Raw genomic sequence first — 21,881 nt, forward strand, 5'->3', positions numbered from 1 at the left:
CCGATATGGTTAATTTTAGATTTTTTTTTGGGAAGGTCTTGAAATTTCCAATCTGGTTGCATTGTGCTTAATCGGTAATAAATCGTTTAAACATTGCATTGATAATTAAATAATTTTATTCGAAAATTATGTTTTTTACTTAACCTTCCAAACTAGAAATCAAATGGTAAGATATATCGACTTGCAGTCCTTTCAGTATTCGGTGACCCCCCTCTACATGGGCGTACCCAGCTAGGGGCAGGGGGGGGCAGCTGCCCCCCCCCCCTAGAAGCGTCAGAAAAATTCAAAAACAAGCGAAAAGTAAAAAAAATATACTTATTCAGCAAAAAAATTTAGTTTGACCGGTAAAAAAATCCAAATCTTTCCAAAAATGGGCTTAATTTTCAATTCATAAAGATAGAAAATTTCATGAAAATTCTATTGCTTTTAAAGTTGTAAATTTAGTCACTTCTCATATTTGATGTTTTACTGCTAATTTGTAGAGGATCAATACAAAAATGAACTTATATAAACTCAAAAACTATTAAAAGCCCAATGGGGGGGGGGGGGGCAGGACAAGGCACTTGTCCGTACTGTATTACATTCAAGAATTTTAAAAAAAATGTAAAAATGGGCAAATATTTCGTAACTATTTTTGCTTTCTTTTTCTAACGTAATTTCAGTAAATAAATTCATTCAGTAATGTATTTTTCGAAAAGAAGGAAGTTGTCACGTAATCTTTTTCATATATTTAAGGTATATTTAAGAATTTATAACGAAAGCCTAAAAATCCACAGAGAAAGTAAAAATATAGTGTTAGAATATGTTTTAGAAAAGTCGTACTTGAGTCTTCTAAAAATCGTATTTTTTGCCACTAACGGTTCACCATATGAGAAGAAAGCAAGTTTCTTAAAATGATTCTACCGATTATTTTTAATAATCTTCTTCTTAATGGCCTATACACATTGGGAACTGTTTTCGTCAAAAATTGCATTTTTGACAGAATTGTGATGTTTCCACCTAGAGAAGTGCAGAAAATTTTCTTCTAAAAAGCATTTGCTTTTTTGAAAATTACTCCCAATGTGTAGGCCTTAAGACATCTTAATAACTTGTCCTGATGGACCTTTAATTTCCTCGGGGGATATGTTTAAAAAAAGAAGCTCCAAGGACTCCGGAAGTTTATTTGAAGCCATCAAATGGAGCAACAGACGTGAAATTTAAGAATATGTAATTAAAGCTGAGGCCGTATATTGACTTTGAACTTTGATCTGATGAAGGGCTATGCGGGTCAAAAAGGCTGAAAATAGCATATTTTCTAACTTTTTTTCTCAACATAATAAAAATTTTATTAAATTCAAGCTCCTAGGCATATAAAATCATAACATTTAAACTATTTTTTCACATTTTTATTAAAAAAATAAATAAAAATTCGGCCGTTAGGACCTGATTGTCGGAAACGTTTATTGGAAAACTTTCGTTATTAACGATTACATAGAGTAGATTCATCTGACCCTAAAAACCGTTTTTTTTCTGTTCAGATGAGTTAAACCCGTACTTGAACTTCAGGACTTTTGAAATAAAGATTAAATTGGGTTTTTGGGAAAATTTAATACATAAATATGATTTTCGGAGTATTTTTGTTTCGCCTTGCAAAATAAATTGTTATCAAAGCAACAAAAAATCCATGGTTCAAGTTAGTGTAACTCGTAGTCTAATAGGAAATAATTTGTTTTTTTTTAACGTTAGATTAATCCACACTGAGTCATCGTGATTTCCAAAAGTTTTTTTTTTTGAAAAAGACGTTTCCAAAAATTAGGTGCCAAGTTCCAAGGAGTAAAGGTTAAATAAAAATTTAAAAGAAATGCAGTTGAAATGTTGTATTTATACATACTTAAGGGCTTTAATTGAAATAATTTTATTACGTTGACAAAAATGAAAGAAAACGTGCTGTTATTAGGCTGCGTGATCCATGTAACCCTTTAAGGGGTTACGTAGATCAAACTGACTAAAAAAAAGCACATTTTTCTATAATATTTTTACAACATAATAGAAAGTTTATTTAATTCAAGCTCTTAGGCATATAAAAGCACAACATTTAAAGTATATTTTCTGAAATTTTCTTTTAAAAATTCAGCTGTAGGGATCTGATTTTCGGAATACGGAGACCTTTTTGAAAAAAAAAAAACTTTTCGATGGACAAGATTTCTTGAAATAAATTCATCCGAAATTTAAAAACCAAATATTTCCTGTTAGCTAATGAGTCGAACCAGTCCTTAGTCATCAGCATCATTGTCATTTTCAACAGCATATCCCTTATTGAAGTTTGCGTCCTTGAACGAATGGCATTTTTGAAGTATTTTACACCATGTTTTGTTTTATAGAATAAGTTATGATCAAGTAAACATAAAATCCTTCTTTCGAGGACTAGTTTTATTCATCACCTAACAGGAAATATTAACGTTTTTAATATTAGAAAACATAGCTAAATGGCTGAATTTTGATTTTTTTCTTAAATTAAAATGCAGCAAATATAGTTTAAATCTTCTTCTTATGTCCAAGAACTTGATTTTTTTTTTATTATGCTGGAAAAGAAATTTAGAAAAAAACATTCAGTTTATTAGTCTTAAGTAAATTTCGTTAAATAAAAATGTCAAAGCTGGAAATTTTTAGAACCATATCATTAATTCTATAAAGACTGATAGTCCTTTTTGCCTTGAAGGGTTTCACAAAACGAAATGTTAAGACCAATGTTCCATATTAAGTTTAATAAAATATAAGCTCCAAAACATTATTTAATGTTTTTGTATATGCTTATTATTATCAGAAATGAATAAAGACAGGTGTAATAGTAAAAATGCACTGTGTTCTACAGATCGGAAGGGGCTTTATCAGATATTTCAGATTAAATATGAACTAACGAAATGCATCCTTGCTGTAGTTATTTGGTAAGAAGTTGCGAATAATTTCTAAAAATTAATTTTATTTTTGGTCAATAATATGAGAGACAATGCACACTGGTCCGAGGAACACTGATGATCGTTCCTTAATCAATACCTACAAATTGGGCATAGGCTAATCTCTCGTGAAAAGTAGGACCAGTTTGTATATAGATATTTTTTATCTCATTTTGTTTTTTATGTTTTTTTTTTTCAAAATAAAAATTATGTAGCCCCCCCCCCACCGCCAACAAAATTTAAGACTTAGCCCCCCCCTAACTGAAATCCTGGGTACGCCCTTGCCCCTCTACCCCATAAAGGGACATTATAGAGATTTCCGGGTTAAGTAACGTTGGACTGAAACAATTTGTTATGACTTGCCTAATTGGAAACTAATTTATAAAATATTTTTTTTGAAATTTCCCTAAAAGTAAGAGAATTGGGCATCTTTGAATTGATGCGTATTAAAAATTCTAATTCAATAAACTGTTCTCGGCCGTCGAAATGGATAAAATTGGCTCGACGCGATCCTTTACCCCCAAAATTCAATTTACAATCGAATTTTCATGCATTCCGAGTTGCTAGCTCTCTGCTAAGAATCTGAGCTACCATAAGCTTATCTGGGCTTATCACTGGTTAGTTTCTATTTTAAATAGTCTTAGTGGGGAAAGCCAACAAAAGAAAGAAAAGTTCATTGAAATCGGTTAATACACATTGGAGATATAGTCCGGTCCATATGGATATAAGGTAAAGTACCCTTTATTCGACCGGTTCCTCTATTCGACCGGTAGATTTATTTATGCAATTTAATATATTTGCTATAATATTTTGTGTATGATCTAACATTAATAGGTCAATTATTCTTTAAATAATACGAATCAGGGACAAATTCATAGAAATTGATGAAATTCACCATCAAATATTCAAAAATTGATCCACCGGTCGAATAGAGGAACCCGGTCGAGTAAGGGTACTTTACCATAGTAAGGGTCGGGGTACAGTGGGTTGGAGTAGAGACGGATGGGACCCATTATTAGAAAGATCTTGCTCTCACGTGCAATATATGCTAAAATTTCATAGAATTCTCTTCGTAAATACAGAAAATGCAGTCCGGGATCTGGCCAAGACATTTTTGGTTATAGCTCGGGTCAGGGAACATCGAGGGAGGGGTTGCGACCCACCGTTGGAAAGGTCTTGACCTCAGCTACAACATACTAAAATTTAAAGAAAAAGCATCGTCTAGTTTTCGAAATATTCGAGATCGATTAATCGAAAATCGATTTTTCGATTAATAGATCCTTCGATTTAATCGGATAAAATTGGGGTGTCACAACGGCTACAGTTTATAGTACTCCACAAGAGCTTTCCAAAACACCGATTTTTTTCTAAATCCGATAATTAGAAACAGAGATATAACCATTTGAAAATAGAATTTTTGACCCCCTATAGTTCGGATCAGGGGGGTTGGAGGGGATTAAGTTTGGTATCGATCTAAAGATCTTAGACCCAGGTATAACATACTAAAATTTGAGATCGATCCGTACCATAGGGGCTGAGTTATTGAAAAAACAGAATTTAGTGGTGTTTCAAAATGGCGGGAGGAGGGGGTGGTGGGTGGATCGGATACCACCTACTTCTAGCCTCCCATCGGACGGACGGGACGGGACGTCCACAAAAATCGATTTTTGGCGCAAATAATATTCGTGATCTATGAGTGTCAAAACGTGTATATGCAAAATTTGGGCCCGATCTGACGAGGTCGGACTTCACCTTTGACCACAAAAGCTGAGATTGTAAAGCATCTCAGATAAAAGTATATTTAAACAAAAATTAATTATCGGTGAGTAACTGGTTCATTACCGGTTCACAACCGATTTGAACCGATTTGAACCGATTTATAAATCACTCAAAATATTTCCCGAAATACACATCAGGAGTAATTTAATTGAATTTCGTATAAAAATTATTTATCGCGGTTATGAACCGGCTCATTACCGCTTCACAACCAATTGGAACCGATTCAGTTTCAGGAAATTCCAAGACTTTTGCAACGAGCCCAAATATGACCCCATTCGCGGAATGATTCAACGGTATTTTCATCTAAGGACGAAATGTCCACCTGGGCACGCGTTTTCGAGCAATCCCAAAAAACATGGTTTTGGTGGGGTAGCGGAGGGGTGGGGGCAAACGAGGGGAATGTTAACGATCCTTAGGTCTACTTAAGAGGGGTGGTCCCCCGAAGGTTCCAAGTCGCTATATCGTAGCGACTTGGACTTTGGCCTCTAGAGCTGGTGACAGCCAAACGGATAGACAGACAGACGGACAAACAGCGTGACGACATTTCTCAGAAATCGTCTGAAACGTGAGGATTTGTTGACAAAGGTGGTCTCCGGGGGGTTAAAGGTGGAAATTTTGGGAGGGGGGGGGTGAAAAAATCGACGGATTATACTGCTCTATCTCTGAGGAGTTCGAGCAGTATTTAGTTATTACGTATCTTTTGAGATCGTATGAAGCGTGCGCATTTTCCCTTTTTTTACTCCTAGACATGGCATAACAATAGTTTTCTTTCAAATAGACTTCTATTGTCATCGTGTTTCTGGGCACCATACTACATGTTTAAACTCAATGGTAACAGATTAAACAGCTTTGTTACTAACTTGTATTTTAGTATAAAGGAATCGTGATATTAATACGTGCTACAGAAATTAAATTCTTTCTGTTGCTATACACAGCAAAATTTTAGTGTCTTTTGTTTAGTATATAAAGTAGCTTATGTGTGATCTAACTCATCAGTTTTAAGTAAACTTGTGCCCGAAAACATGTGTAAAATTTTCTACATTGTTGCAGCCTTCTTGTTTAGTACAACGTTGGCTGGCCCAGTTGCCATCACTCCATGTAAGAAATTTTATTCAATTTCAAAATTCCGTGATAAGAGTTTTAAAATATTGTAATAGTTTTTGATCATTAATGAAAAATTTTTAAAGGCTATGCGTAACAGTAAGATGATATTTTCAGTGTTTTTAAACTCTTTAACTTCAACTCTTGAATTTTCTAAGGGTTTCTTTTTAACATATCTGGATGATAAAAATAATATTCAAATAGTACAGTTTTGGAAAGTGCGTTAAGTAAGAAAAATAAGTAAAATAAGAAACTCAATAATTCAATCTGTGCAATAGCCATTTAAATTTTATTTTATTTTAATTTCACCTTCTTCCCTTTAACATATTCTAAATCCAAGACGATGTGTACTCTTTTTAATATTTGAGTTAAATTAAGATGACTAAATAATTTTTACAGGTGGTGACAACAACGGTATAACAGTTTCAGTCGACGTGGACTTATGCTCTGGTACAACTAATCCTTGCGAACTTCAGATAGGTGCTTCCGTTACAATAGTAGTTTCAGTGAACATACCCGCACCGCAGAGTTATAATTTAATTTACGCTTTTGTGACCGTTAATGGTGCTACATTGTTTGGGCCCTATGATGTATGCGCGGAGGCACCAGGACTATGCCCAGCAAGCGGAACGTTCTCTTACCCGATTACAACGACAGTTCCACCTTTTCCAGGAACATATAATGCTGATATTGAGCTACGAGTCGCCCCCGACCGTGCATCTGATTTAATTTACTGTGGAACAATTACAATTCGTATTGTTTCATAAAATACAGATAAAAAAAATGATTTAAAAAATGGATTTCAAATTGCAATGATTAAAAAAAAATATTGATAGCGCATGATTATAGTGTTTTTTTTATTGAAAAAATTAAATGGGTCTTAGCTGCGATCATGGTTATTTGTACTTTCAAGAGTACGTGGAGGATCGACCCTTTGTTCACGCCTATAACACACAATCCGATGTCCCCAGTCATCCTCAAGCCAGAATTCCAAATTAACTGTAACCCCAGACACTGGAGCTTCAACTTTCATTCCCAATCCGTAACGTGCTACATCATTTGCAAAAAGTGGACAGGAAATGTCACCAATAAGAGAATTGCAGCCAATAAGATATTCCTCAGGTAGTTCGTATGGGATTTCAAGTGGTCCAAGAACTATTGACACTCCAGGAGTTATGGTTACCGTGGAATTTCCTGTAAAATAAGGTTTAAGTAAAAAGTGTGAAAGCATCATAAATTATTCCAAACTCACTGACAAGGAAATCCATCTCAAAATAAACGATTTCTCCATTGTGAACATGACACGGAAGTTGTTCGCAACCGTAGACATAGACGTCGAGGGGTAGTGGCACGTTATTAGGACCTAGATAATTTTTTTCTATAATAAATAGCAAAATTTTATCTCCAAAAACAAAATTAAAACAAAATTGTACACGGTGATGACCTTTGTTCTTTCTTCTCCTTTATTCTCTCATACGACGTTTCGGAGGCAGATTTCCTCCTTCCTCAGGTACGGAAAATTCGGGAAAAAAATGTCACAATTTTTCGTTACCACCACTTGCACCACAGACTTCTCCAGTAACTCGACCATTGGCTTTCCCACCAATGGTGGGAATCGCCAATGGTCGAGTTACTGGAGAAGTCTGTGGTGCAAGTGGTGGTAACGAAAAATTGTGACATTTTTTTCCCGAATTTTCCGTACCTGAGGAAGGAGGAAATCTGCCTCCGAAACGTCGTATGAGAGAATAAAGGAGAAGAAAGAACAAAGGTCATCACCGTGTACAATTTTCTTTAAACAATTTTCCTTGACCGAAAACACACTCAAAATTAAAACTCACATGAATATATCCCATCCATAAGATCGCCAGATATTCCGCCAGCAAGGAGTATAACAGCAAAAACGTAACGAAACATAGTTAATCAATGTAAATCAACAATTGCACTGTGCCAAAATGCCTCAATTGAAACTTATTTAAAGACTCGTACTTGCGACTAGAAATTTAATCCAGTCTGCATGATAAGATAAAACCATTCTTAAAATGGACTTATCATCCAGATGTTCAGCATTAGGTTCCCATGCACCTGGCATACAATTGATAGAACGTTTGATTTAAGGATACCGTCATAAATTTTGCAAAGAATTTAATTCAGACCATTTATCGAGAATGCTTAACAGGGTTTTTTCTCACTCACAGTATTGCAAAATTAAATGCTGCACGTATTCAAGTCACGACAGCAAATGGGTTAGTAACTAAAAGAAAAGCATTATTCAAGGATTAGCATGCAATAAATCGTTAAAATTCATCAAATCTAAACTATTTGTTACCATACCGTATTCAATGGGATATGAAATTGATTTTTAAATGAGTTTTTTCTATCCTAAATCGTTCTAACGCCATTTACAAACATATCTTCTCAATATCTAGGTTACATGCATCTTAAAAAGATTTTCAAGAAGTCAGAATCAACAGATAATGATGCTGCAATTTATTATAAAGTCTTTTCAAAATTTTTACGCAACTATAAAAATTCAAAACATTCTATAGTGATTGGGTTTATTGCAAAGTTTTCGCTCTTTTCCCATATACAACTCAAAATTCTATACCAAGCATAAAATACCTATCATTTCCCGTAAAGATATTTAATTTTTTAAGTGTAACATTTGTTTGATCTTATGCCAAACTTAAAGATAATCACTTTGTTCTTACCTTTAAAACTTGGTACAATGATTTTTTAAATCTGTGGAGTGAGAAAAATTTAGGATGATCCTATAACGAATGAAGGGACGTAAGCCTTCAACTCAGAATATAAATTTCTTGAGGAATAAAAGCAACCGGTACAAGAACAACACGATTCATTTTGATCCCAAGCAGCACACTTTGGTTAGTTAACTGTTGGATAACCGTTTGATAACTTCGCAAAATGTAAAATGGAGTTGTAAAAACGTTGTCCGAAGACCCAAAACTTGGTTGTGAGGGAGTTATGGAGCATTGAAATATACTTACAAATAACTTTGTGAAATAACCTTAAAATAACCAAACGATAACTTCCGATTAAACTCATCGAATTGACGAAGAAGAGAATTTTCTTTTCGCCACCGTTGTGTGGCGCAAGGGGCAAATTGTCAAACGCCTGGCGAATTGTGTTTAGTAAATGGTGCATTGAGTGACAAGTGTGGTGACAAAATTGATAATTCATTGTGCGTATTTGGTGAGTTTTCTTTAGTTTCCTCATGTGAAATGTTTATGCCAAAGTGCCGGTCGTGTAGAGAATTCACCGGCGCATTTAAAAAGTAGCTTCCCGTTGCAAAATACACAAATGTTGTTAATAATTTTTCTGAGATTTTGAGTAGTGCGACAATATTTGCAAATTTTTGTTCATCAAAGTAATTGATTATTTTCAAAATACCCTACAAAATCAATAATTAATCTGTGGAGACTGTGTTTAGAGAGATATTCAGTGTTAAATTTTCGATATGAGCCACTGAAAAAAATTTCATAGGTCTCTCTCTCTCTCTTTCCACCATTGAAGGGGCTACTAATTGCAAAAAGGGTGGAACCTGAAATAAATTTTATTTATTTAATTTTTTTTTATAAAAAATTGAACGTTTTTTTTATTCAATACATAATTTTTATTTTGGTTCCTATTGGTGCCTTTTTTTATAAAAACTGCAACTACAAGAATATTTAGATACTTTGTTTTTAGTTAAATATTTACCATTTGGCATAAACATTACTAAAAAATAAATGTATATTGTACAATTAATAATCATTTGTTTTGTTTTTGTTTTTTTTTTTTTTTGGAAAGAAAAGAAAACCTTCAAAGGGACACTGGACAGAAAATAATTTTTGGGGAACACCAGGCGTCTTAGAAGAAAACGGTCCAGCGAATTCTAAATATTAAGGTAAAAATTATCAGTTAATTTGGTGTATAGTTTTTCTTCTACTTTTGCATAGTATATTTGAAAAGCCCAAAATATTTTTTACAAAAAAAAACAACTTTACAAAATTTTTACAAAAAACTTTTTTCATAAAGAAATATTTTTATTAAATCCCAAGGCACTCTAAGGCAATGTCCTGAATTTGATTCAGCTACCTTGTCATGGCATCGTATGACATTGTGATGGCATCGGAAAGACTCATCTGACACAGGGTAAGGGGGACCCAGCGTTGAGCCATTAATTAGTACCCAGCTTTAGGCACTATCTTAGCCCTCGTCGGAAAGATCTGAGTGGTAGGAACGAATCAAGGACTGGATTTTACCACGTACATCAATGGCGGTGAAATTAAACTGTGAATTGCATATCCTACAGTATTGCTACAAAGAAAGTGATATGTTTTATTTAACCAGTATGGACGATTTAACACTTTAGAAAAGTAAGAACAGTTGTGTAAAAAAATTGTCTCATAAAAAATACCTCCAAAGAAAATAAAAACACGTATTTCAAGGTTGGAAATTTGTTTATAGTTATCACAACACTTTTCTCTATATAAAACACACCCACGCACCCACGAATCTTTGTGTAAATTTTAAAAACAAATAAAATCTTTTGGAAAATACTCGATCTTGTCACTGACAGCTGAACAACACGGTTGGCAACATATCTTTTGTAGTACCAATGCTTATCTCTAGGACCGCAAAACAGTGTCCCTCGCATATATTTGGTAAGGGGTATTTTGTATAAGAACTTCTTAAAAGTAAGGTGTGAAAGATAGGGGTTAATTCAGGCTATAATCCACGCTTATTTGGTCAGACGGGGATCCGAGGAACACTGTCGATCGCTGGTACTCTTCCCTTATCTTCCCATACTCTATCTAAAATTAATTAATTTTTTTAATGGGACCAACTTTTTAGCAATTAGTTGCCCCTTCATGAAATTAACCACGCGGCATTCATATGTCATTGGATGTAGTGCGGAGCGCGCAGAGCAAACATAACCTGTAAATTCTGTAGTCATTGGAAATTTGTCAATAAACACAATTATTTCCTAAATTCACACAAATTTGTCTTTTTTTGGCCTTCTTTTGCGTTATAAACATACTGATTGTTGTCAAATGGTTATTTTTCAGTTATTTTTCAGTAATATCGATGAACACTTAAAGCCGCAAAGTTATTTCTCAGTTGTCTCTTAACGTTATTTTAAAAATTCTTATAACCAATTTTTAACGTTGATACAACGATAAATTTTGGTAAGGTTATTTTGTGCCGCTTGGGATGGCAGTTGAGATTTTTGAAAAATTCAATCAGTCAATCATATTGTCATGCTATTCGCTATTCTATCTTTTATCCAGCAACAACCCGGCCGACCAATGTGTTATTAAATATGTATTTTTACACTTTAACGTTACCATATAAAATATTAATAATAATAATTTATTCATAATTCATTTATTCAACTCTACATTTCCCACCCTTACCATGCGTCCGCCGCCGTCTCAGCGGTGATAACCAGCCTCCGAAGCCAAACGGCGGAAATGCTTCTTCTTAGGCTGTATAGTCTTTTGTCGTTATAACGATCTTTTCTTTGCATACAATATGTCGCGGCAGAGAAAGTCTTGCGCAAAGGCACGGGGGTGTAGAGTGCGATTTAGAGAGGGAGCGCTTAGCCCAATGGCTGTTAGCGACCTCTAAAGAGGACATAAGTCCTCGAGAAACTATTTATATTTAAAGGTAGACTGGAATTAGTTAACCTGACTTAAACTAAGATTAAATTAATACAAAATAAAAAAGAACAAAAATAAATTTGATCAAATAAATCATGCTTGCTTAGATTGTAAAAAGTATCTGCTTTAATTCAATTTATTTAATTCAATTAAGAAAACAGAGAAAAGAGAAAAAAAAAAGACTACAATTCCAAAATTTGCCAAACAAACCCCAGCGAGGACGTGCAGGAGCCCCGAACAGACGCGGCACGGCACCACGACCAACCAACCCAACACCGCCGGGGATGGATCCCACCACCGAGATGCCCCTCCTCCAGAAGATCGCAGGTCCGTCCCATCACAAATCATAGGGCAAGAGAAACCGGTGAAGCCGGAAAAGAGAAACCCTCAGGACAGAACCGCGAGGGACCAGGAAGAACGGTCAGACTCCTGGGCCACCCGGCGCTGAACATTTAGCAGATTACCCCCGGAGGTGAACAGAGCAAGATGGAAACCGATACCAGGCCACGTACATCCAGAGTCACCCACCGCCACCAGGAGAGCCGCTCACTCAAATGGCATTAAATAGGGATTCTAAGCAAACCTTTTCGACACACATGAAACTCATAGGGTCAAAAAGCGAAATACAGGAAAAAAAAACATAATAAAAAAAACGAAATCTCCAACAAAAAATCAATATAGATAAAAATTAAACATTAGTAGCAAACAGTCCTCTCCTGAAAAGATCTGCGAAGCCAGAACATAGAAACTATTCAAATCTTGACGATAGTAGTGTCAGCAATCTTTCTTTACTCAATTTTCGGATTTGTGCCAGGACCAATGATCTAAGTAGCGGGATACCATTTCTAAACAAATTATTTATTAACGTGGGACCTTTGAAATTTAAGGATCTCTTAAACCATTGATATTTAGGTCGAGGAACGGGAACCACCTCACCCGACCTTGAGAAGCCCGCACCTGAAACAAAACTCTCCAAATCATTGTGCTTGCAAAAATTATTAAAAAGTGCAAGTATTAACAATGCATGCAGAGGCAAAATATTCCACCCAGAGAAAAGAGGAGCACTGTGATCAAACCTCCCCGACCTCGACATGATTCTCAAAACCTTCTTCTTAATATTGCTATTCTTCTTAATATTGCTATTTATATGCATAATATTTATTAGTCATAATATTTTTAAAATTGTAATTTGAACAAAACATGAGTATTAATGGAATAATTAACACTAAACCTACCAAGACCCGGTCAAATTGACAGGTTTAAAAACTTTTCAAAATTAACACATATTTAAACGGTACAATATCACTATCAAACTTGCATGTAATATATTTTTCAGTGTCTAATTTTTTTCCTCTTTTCCAAGAAAAGCGTATTGAGTATCCTACCCTATCGCGTATTATTTGACGAAGTCCGCTAGGAAAAACGACCAGAAACGGTTGGTAGGTTTAATGTTAAATATTTGATCGATAGTAAATGGAAACATCTACTTAATTTATATGACAAATATTCTAGGGGAAAGCATCCTACTTTCGGACGACTCAAGCTTCGAACAATTCATTCTTTGCGACTTGTTTTTAAGGAATTTGACCCATTATAATATTATATCTTAATGGGTCCCGGTCAAAATCCCGAAAGCCAAAATCCCGAAAGCCAAAATCCCGAACGCCAAAATCCCGAAAGCCAAAATCCCGAATGGGCTAAAATCCTGAAAGCCAAAATCCCGAATTCTTAAAAGTGTCATAGCTACTCCCGCGATTTCACTCGCGCTTGCTGGAGGCAAAGGGAAATCTTCTGTGTCTTGGAAAATTATTTTAAACATTTTCCTTCATATAATTTCATCCCTTTCAGGATTTTAAAAATTCGGGATTTTGGCTTTCGGGATTTTGGCTTTCGGGATTTTGGCTTTCGGGATTTTGGCTTTCGGGATTTTGGCCTTTTCGGGATTTTGGCTTTCGGGATTTTGGCTTTCGGGATTTTGGCTTTCGGGATTTTGGCTTTCGGGATTATGGCTGCCACCGATCTTAATAGCTAGCCTGATGCTTAACGTTTCCAGAAAAAAGCCATGGATCAAATCCATTAAGAACATTGAGTTATTTGAAGCTAGAGTCGTCCAAAGGTAGCGCGCTTTCCTCTATATGCATTACTGTAGAAGGAGCTACCAATGGTTTATTGTTCTTAGCTCTTTAGTTTTATTTAACAATTTTGTTTTTCAAGATCCGGGATCAGTTCATTGGACGATACATCGTTGGAACAAGTGACCTCTTCGGCATAATACTCAATTAATTGATTCATTAACGTCCCGATCAAGGGGAAGATATTAGGGTTAGAAGTGGTGTACGATTGAAAATGAAGTGCTTGGAAGTCTTTGGAAGTGGAAGTGCCCGAATATAAAGTATTTTCTGCCTTATTCCGTGTTTTTTCAGACTACCGTCGTTGCGGGTGACTTTGCACTCGGGGGGTGACTTTGCACTCTGCTGTTCGTGAAAGTTTGAACAATTCTAGCACTTATTGACAGTCTTCGCCGATCCAGTCTACCATGTCAAAGTATATAGGGATATGTTAAGTACCAAGTAAGGTACAATGATCCTCAAAAGGATTCTTGTAGTTTCAGTAATAGTCAATGAAATCCTGGTATAGGTATTTTGTCAAAAAACGACTCCGCGAAAAAGTTATCTGAAGATGCAATTCCAAAATCGATTACAGAGAAGTAAATTGCCCAAATCTATTCTAAATTTATCTGGCTAGAATAATCCACTTCGATTTTGTTCATTATTTTTAGTAAATTCCTTTTTTTCACTATAGTCTCCCTAAGAACGCATGATTTATATTATAAAATTACATATAATGGACTTTCTTAAGCTTTATTATAGAAGTATTTGGCCAAAAATTATCCAATTTTTTTTATAACTTAAGATAAAATGATCGAGATCTACAAAATGGTGTGGTCGCCATCTTGATTTGACGATTCTGTCCGCCATTTTGAATAACTGTCAAAACAAAAAACTTATCCGATTGAGCTGAAATTTTAGTATGTTCTGGCTGATGTCAAGACCTTTTCAGAACATATATAAAATCTGACCTAGGTCAAGCGATTGTCTGGGTACTGGGGCTCTAAGTTCAAAATTTTGACATTTTCATTAATACAAAACTACGGAGAGCTTCTTTTATCGAAACCATCACAAAAAAGGCAGTATTATCGTTAGGCGATGAGATCTAAATAACAAACAAAAAGAAAAGTAATGTTTTTCTTTATAACAGCATATTATTTGAAGATCTGAAAAACTTTTACAAAGATGAAAAAATAAATAAATGCACTTTTCATTTTTTTATAATTACGTAAGAGTAAATAAATATATAAAATAAAAGCCTCAACCTCAACCATTTCTAATGGTTACTGAAGCATTTCGTTTAGGTTTTAAAATTCAGGATTAGAAAATAAAGATCGCCAAAATATGAATATTTCAAATTTTTAAACTTTAAGCCTCTGTATCATGGTAAATACTTGACGTAGACCGGAACATAGATACGTTCTGAAAAGGTCTTGATATCAGCTACAACATACTAAAATTTCAACCCAATCGAACTTGTTTTAGATTTTGACAGTTATTCAAAATGGCGGACAGAAACGTCAAATCAAGATGGCGATCATGTCATCTTGTAGATCTCGTGCATCTTACCCTTAGATGTGAAAATCTTCATTGTCGTTTATTATCAGAAATTGTTGATTTTTTAGTATTTATTAAAAAGTGCAAAGTCACCCGCACCTTATCCCCAGTGCAAGCCTTTTTTCTTGATTTTTTTAAACATAATAAAATTTTATAAAATTAATGCTAGTGGCACAAAATCCATTCATTAACAACTGAATACAAATAATTTTACTCAAAAACCCCCCTCCCTTCACTTTAACTATCCACTTTTAGAGGGCAAAGTTGAAAAACAACGAAAAAACGTGCAAAGTCACCCGCAACGACGGTACGCTACTTTTTGTTGAGATTTTTAATTTTAGCGGCAGTATAATTTGAAAAGATCTTTTTTGACATTTTACAAATTCGGTTATGACAATGAAATGGAGCAAATATGCTCAATTTTATTACAGCATAATTTGTGTTGTGGTTTTTCCGAGAAAATATTCAGCTGAATAAAAATTTTCTTTAATTTTCACGGGAATTTCAAATGCGTGTAATTGCTCGGAAATAATGGCAGCTATTGCAATTGACTTTGAATCAATTTGATATATTTTTTTTAATAATTTATCGTAATATGTATTGGATGATTGCATAAATTCGTGAGACTTTTTCGCAAATGCAGTTAACTCTTTCGCGTCACACTTTTATTCAGCAGATGAATTCATGTAAAATTGAGTTTTTCCTAATGCTTTATGATCAAATATAATAGTTCAGAGAGGAAAAAATTTTCCATTGCGTGAAAACTCGGAAAAACCCCGGGTCATATATGACCCTATTGTCCTCAAGGGAAGTGTACATACCATTTTCAAAATCTATATCACGGGCTTTTTAAGAGTTTTTTTTTGCTTGAAGTTACTAATTTGGCCAAAACCATGGCAAACTGGATTGTCTTGATGAACACTGTACTCCTGGTGTTCAAGGAATCTTCCTGGTAATCCCTTGAACAGACACTTTCACAATATTTTGAGTGGTATTTGACAAAAAATACACTTATCCACATATTTATTCACACACAATACAATTGCACAATATGAGACGCTTGCAGAATACTCTAAAATATTGCAAAATATGTTATAATTCATCAGATATAAGATGAAATATCCAGGAGCAATTCGTCCCACCTGCATTTCACAAAGAAAAACAATGTCCCAACTACATTTCGCTATAGGTTTGGGACGAAAACACTGTTACCCTTGCCGACAATAGGGTCATATATGACCCAGAAAATTCTACACGCTTTTCTGAAAAATTGAGAGTAGTTTATTATATCAAAATATGCAATAAACAATCTTTGGATATTCTATTTTGTGTTTCTAAAGAACTTTTTGCTGAAAAAAATAAATTAACATGAAAAATTTTGAAAAAGAAAAGTCATTTCACAAAGTTCGAAATTAGTGATTTTTGATCTCAAATATTTTCTTTTCCTGAATTTCTGGAGTCTTGAGAAAATTAGCCAAGAATCTTACATCCTTCTATTATGATGTCGTGCACAAACCGATAGATTTCAATTAATGTAAATAGTCAAAAAAAAAGTTTTTCGCCCGGATCATATATGACCCTAATGACGCGAAAGAGTTAAACCCATCATTATCTAAATTGTCTTTCAAAGACGCAAACAGAATTTGTTTTAGTGATTATATTGTTGATATTTTGGTTTTAAGATTTTCATTTGATTTTTTTAAAGTTTGGTTGGAGTTCAGGTCCTAGGTTCCACGATGATTGGCATCTGACCACAAGCTACACTTCGTTCATTGTCGTCAAAGATCGCAATGCGAACAGTGAATTCCTTATTAACTGGTACTCCGGCTGTCATTATTCTGGTTTTGAAATAATATTCTCCAGCTGGTAAGTAGGGATCACAATATCCCTCGATATTGATACAAGCATCTCCGTATTCCAGTGGAAAGGTTTCCTCGACATCGTCGATTATGATGACAACGTAAGCCGGGAGACGTGTTGTTATGTAATCTATGGAGTAGTCTTGGTTAATAAACTGGGACAACATAATGAAATGCAAACTTACTGGTCCTGATTCCAATTCTTAGTGTCATTACGGTATCTTCAATAATTGGCGGACATGGGCCATGGCTACAAGATACCAATTCAAAGACAGTTGGGAGATTTCCTTGTGGACATGGTTGAACGTTGACTTCAGTAAGGACAGCAGGAATCAGGAAAAGAGCAGCAGCAATTAGACGCAGCATGATGAAAGGTTTTTTTTTGGTGGTCGACTTGTGACTAAATTGTACTTGATCAGAGCATTTATACTTGAACCCTGGTAGATTGTACATAAGATTTTTATTGCAGTTCAGCAGTGATAGGAAACCGAATTGATAAACCATTTACTTACCGCTGTGAGATAATGAAAGAACTTTCGCTATAAGATCTTGATAACATCTGAATTGACGCATATACTTCGAATGACCTTTGATCTAGTGAGATCCCTGAGATAATGTGGCCTTAGATTCCCCTCTCATGGAGACAACTTAGACAATAGGACGCTTTTATCACTCATTCAAACCTTAATGCGACTAAAGTACAATATTTAGCAGAGATAGTACCAAACCTTTCCTGTATACGTAATCAAATCATAAAGCTCTTTTGTTGAGCATCTGAATTAATCTCTTTGCAGGTGGTAGAAAATTTTTCGATAATTGCAACCTTAGATAAGGATCACGTCGTAAATCAGGTCTAACACTGGATTGGGGCAGTGTGTTATATATCTGCAGAAGGAAAGTCACAATATTTTGCTTTAATCTATCAATGAACAGTGATAAGATTAAGGCAACAATTGCGCAATGGTAAGTCTCAAGTTCCTGTGACCTCGATTTCAAGATCAAGATTGTATTAAAAGAAAGCATAAATATTGTAAATCAGCATCTTTATTCCTTAAAAAAAAACTTTTTAACCTCCAAATTCACCAATGACGGAACCACAAGCCATAGCATGACCATTCTGATCACTCATAGTTACGGTAATGGTGACTTGTTCATTGGCAGGAACTCCCTGGATAGTGAGGGGGAAAACAACTGTATGGACACCAGCATCAATAGGACATCCTCCAAGAACGGCGTTGCAGCCATCTCCAGTTGGAAGTTCAAAATCTATGACTTCACCATTGGCCAAGGTGATCTCCGCAGTGGTTGGAATTTCAGTTACCGTTCCAACTGAAAGTGCAAGGAAGAACATTAATATTTTGTCGATATTTCCTTCCAAATTAGATCTTACCAGCTTCGAATCCTATTTCCAAAGTAATTTGTTGGCCAATATAGAAGTCACAGGGAGGACCACCGGGGCATTCAGGAATATTGAAAGAGATTGGCGGTTGAACTCCGGGACCTGTTAAGAAGTTTTATGAATTTATAAATCACTAATTTTATAAAGTCATACAATTTAAGTGTATTTTAATTTACGTACAGGGAATGAATGGAAAATCGGCCAAGGCAAGAGCCGGCAGCAAGGTGGCGAGAAGAAGGAATCGGAACATGATGTATATTTTTGTCGGCTTTAGATATAAACCACAACTGAGGGTATTTCGGCAAAATGTGGCCTTTTATACTAAATGTCAGTTAACGCATTATCTTCGAATGACTAAGGAATTCTGCTGATTTGATAGAAACTAGCAACTGCACAGGGTCCTTATCACTTACCTTTCAATCTCAAAATTTATGGTCTTGCAAAAAGGGCACTTCACGATGCTTTTATGCCGCCCAAAAAAAAGATAACTAAGAGATTTTTATTCGCAACTTTGGCATTGGTTTCAATTCAGATCTTTCATTTTGTTGCTGATTAAAAATCGTGTGTAACGATAAGAACTCAATCTCCAAGAACTCCAAGTCTTCTTTTTTATTGCTCGACTGAGATCAGTATATAATATATATTTACATATATTCTGTTATTTATAAACGCTATAAATCTATATAACGCATCAATCCACTGATTGCAAGGTATATCAACTACTTGACTCCTATACCAAAATGGCAACATTTCCGGAGAGCTTTTCATAGATAAAAATTTTGAATTTTGCCTGTATTTTTTTGAAAAAAAAAATTATCTCGTGACCTAAGAACCAACATTTCAAGACCAATTTTTCAGTGTTAAGTATTCAAGACACTTAACACTGAAAAACATAATGGGATTTTGACCGGGACCCCCAGTAATGATATGTTTTTCAGTATTAAATGTCTTGAACACTTAACACTTAAAAATTGATCTTGAAAAGTTGGTTCTTAGGTCACGAGATAATTTTTTTTTTCGAAAAAACACGGGCAAAATTCAAAATTTTTATCTATGAAAAGCTCTCCGGAAATGTTGCCATTTTGGGTTCCCGGTCAAAATCCCAAAAGTCAAAATCCCGAAAGCCAAAATCCCGGACGCCGAAATCACGAAAGCCAAAATTACGAATGGGCCAAAATCCAGAAATCCAAAATTCCGAATTCTTAAAAGTATCATACCAACTCCCACGATTACACCCGCGCTTGCTTTTGAACATTCGGGATTTTGGCTTTCGGGATTTTGGCCTTTTCGGGATTTTGGTTTTCGGAATTTTGGCTTTCGAGATTTTGGTTTTCGGAATTTTGGCTTCGACCGATTTTCTGGGTAATTTGTTGAAATTTCCCTACAAAAAAAAGGAAAATTAACATTAAATCGTAATTTATATTATGAAAGATCATAATCGTAAATACAGGAATTGCAAACAAAAATTTGTGACCCGTGACAAATCCTGAAAATGTTTATACACAATATGATTCTTTGGCAGATATCTTCATGGTGTTATTTGTCGATACACACATCTTGGAATAAGTATAATTTCGACAAAATTCTACGATCAAATACCATTTTTTTCGTACTAATTTATTTTTTGACCTCTCTCTTTCAGAAATATTCCTCATTTAGAGTAAACCTTCTATGAATATCTTTAAATTGTAGTATCTTGGTAATCCCAATCACTTCTGAGAGTTTCTGGGATATGTGTATTTCAAGAAAGTAAAAATATTATCGTCCTGAAATCTTGAAATATTTGTTCTAGAATTACAAATTTGAAACCCATACGGTTTGTATTTTGGATTTCAAGATTTTGATCTCAAAATTGAGGTCACTGCTTGGTGTGAAAACTTCAAATAATTGAGGGACCCTAGTGAATCATTTAAACGTTTTAGATCAACGGGGTCTATTGAGCCCTGGGTTCGATAGACGCATTCATCGAACCTCTTACTCGACTCGGAAATTTAATTTCAGCCATTTCATCGTTATCTGGCCAAGAACGGCAACTGACCACAACGAAACTTAGAAGAGACGGTTAATAGAGACAAATCCATATTCAAAGTAGGGGAACGGTTCCAAGATTTATAATAACCCAGCGAGCACCAAATGCTAACCGATTGCAATTCAGCTGAAAACATATGTATTTTCAGCTGAATTCTGCTAACCTTGAAACAAAATTGGCGATTCAGTGCCATTTCCATATATGTGGTTAGCACTTTTTGTTCGACAACTGGTGATCAGTCAGCAAATTTTTGCTAGTTGATTCAGCCAAAATCTGCTGAAAACGCTACTTTTTTCAGCTAAGTGTGCTCGCTGGAAACTAAATTTTACTGCTCGAACTCAAAGAGAGAGCAGTTATATAATCGACTTTTTTTCAACTCCTCACTGTTCTGGAGCTTAAACGGTAAGAGATATCGACTTCCGGTCTTCGATGACCCCTCCTCAAATGATATTATCTCGTACCCACCCTCTTTACTTTCCCCCCCTCCCCTCTCGTACGCTCCCTATCCCTCAAAAATAGGTCAAAAATGAGGTTTTTACAATTTTGCAAAAAATTGGCCCTAGCTTTTTCAATGATTTTTGGATATGTTTCAGAGCTGGTCCTGGCGAACATTTCGCCCAAACATACCTATGTCCGGAAAATTTGCCACTTTGAATTTTTGAAGGTCAAAGGTCAACCACTTTGAAAGGCTCATTTTTCAACCGATTTGGTTAAATTTGAATTTTTTGAAAAGGTACTGCAATGTCGAACCCGGTTGCATCGGTCTTCATCGGTAATAAACCGGTTAAGTACCGATTTTTGAATAATTTTACATCGTCAATAATTAATATTCCCTAAATATAATGTTTTTTGGTTTTTTCTCAAAATTGGCCCAAGCTTTTTCAATGATTTTTGGATATGTTTTAGAGCTATTCCAGGCGAATATTTCGCCCAAACATACCTATGATTGGAAAATTCGCCATTTTGAATTATTGAAGGTCAAAGGTCAAATACTTTGGAAGGCTCATTTTTCCTTTTGGTTAAATTTGAATTTTTTAGAAAAGTATTGCAAATTAGAGCCCGGATGCATCGGTCTTCATCGGTAATGAATTGGTTAAGTACCGATATTTTGATTTTCAAATGCTTTTATGATTTATGAATCAATTTGATCTCTAATATATCAGTGATTCCAAAAGATTATGCAAATGCAAAAAGCTAATTCACGGTGAGCTCTATCTCGTGAGTTCGAGCATTCCGCAAACCTGGGACGCTTTGCCATCTCTTTGGGAGAGTTTCATAGAAAATATACCATTTTTGACGTATTTTACATCACGTTTCGTTTTGTAGAATAAGTTGTGTTCAAGTAAACATAAAATATTTCAATTGAACTAATTCCGAGAATTCTTGTCCGTCCATGTGATCTCAAGTCGTATTTGTAATAAAAGGACGAGAAGATTATAGGTCTAAATCCGTG

At 35.0% G+C, this 21,881-nt stretch overlaps 3 protein-coding genes and 1 long non-coding RNA gene across 4 annotated transcripts; 1 reads left to right on the forward strand and 3 right to left on the reverse strand.

The window, feature by feature from the left end:
- Nucleotides 1–5,468: 5,468 nt before the first annotated feature.
- On the forward strand, nucleotides 5,469–6,653 carry LOC129798251 (uncharacterized). Its single transcript, XR_008751400.1, has 2 exons — nucleotides 5,469–5,810; nucleotides 6,213–6,653. It is a non-coding gene; the product is annotated as an uncharacterized LOC129798251 (long non-coding RNA).
- LOC129798240 (uncharacterized) lies at nucleotides 6,068–7,965 on the reverse strand. Its single transcript, XM_055841278.1, has 3 exons — nucleotides 7,652–7,965; nucleotides 7,066–7,176; nucleotides 6,068–7,007 (listed from the first exon to the last, which is right to left on the reverse strand). Exons 1-3 carry the CDS (start codon nucleotides 7,725–7,727, stop codon nucleotides 6,694–6,696), a joined length of 501 nt encoding a protein of 166 aa, XP_055697253.1. The 5' UTR covers nucleotides 7,728–7,965; the 3' UTR covers nucleotides 6,068–6,693.
- An 8,434-nt stretch (nucleotides 7,966–16,399) lies between these two features.
- On the reverse strand, nucleotides 16,400–17,396 carry LOC129798249 (uncharacterized). The gene is made up of 2 exons (XM_055841288.1): nucleotides 17,186–17,396; nucleotides 16,400–17,130 (listed from the first exon to the last, which is right to left on the reverse strand). The coding sequence occupies exons 1-2, from the start codon at nucleotides 17,364–17,366 to the stop codon at nucleotides 16,859–16,861; spliced, it is 453 nt and encodes a 150-aa protein (XP_055697263.1). The 5' UTR covers nucleotides 17,367–17,396; the 3' UTR covers nucleotides 16,400–16,858.
- Nucleotides 17,397–18,026: 630 nt separating this feature from the next.
- Nucleotides 18,027–18,682, reverse strand: LOC129798250 (uncharacterized). The gene is made up of 3 exons (XM_055841289.1): nucleotides 18,580–18,682; nucleotides 18,391–18,501; nucleotides 18,027–18,329 (listed from the first exon to the last, which is right to left on the reverse strand). The coding sequence occupies exons 1-3, from the start codon at nucleotides 18,647–18,649 to the stop codon at nucleotides 18,067–18,069; spliced, it is 444 nt and encodes a 147-aa protein (XP_055697264.1). The 5' UTR covers nucleotides 18,650–18,682; the 3' UTR covers nucleotides 18,027–18,066.
- Between the last annotated feature and the right edge of the window lie 3,199 nt (nucleotides 18,683–21,881).

Source organism: Phlebotomus papatasi, chromosome 1, assembly GCF_024763615.1.
Source record: "Phlebotomus papatasi isolate M1 chromosome 1, Ppap_2.1, whole genome shotgun sequence".
NCBI classification, from domain to species: domain Eukaryota; kingdom Metazoa; phylum Arthropoda; class Insecta; order Diptera; family Psychodidae; genus Phlebotomus; species Phlebotomus papatasi.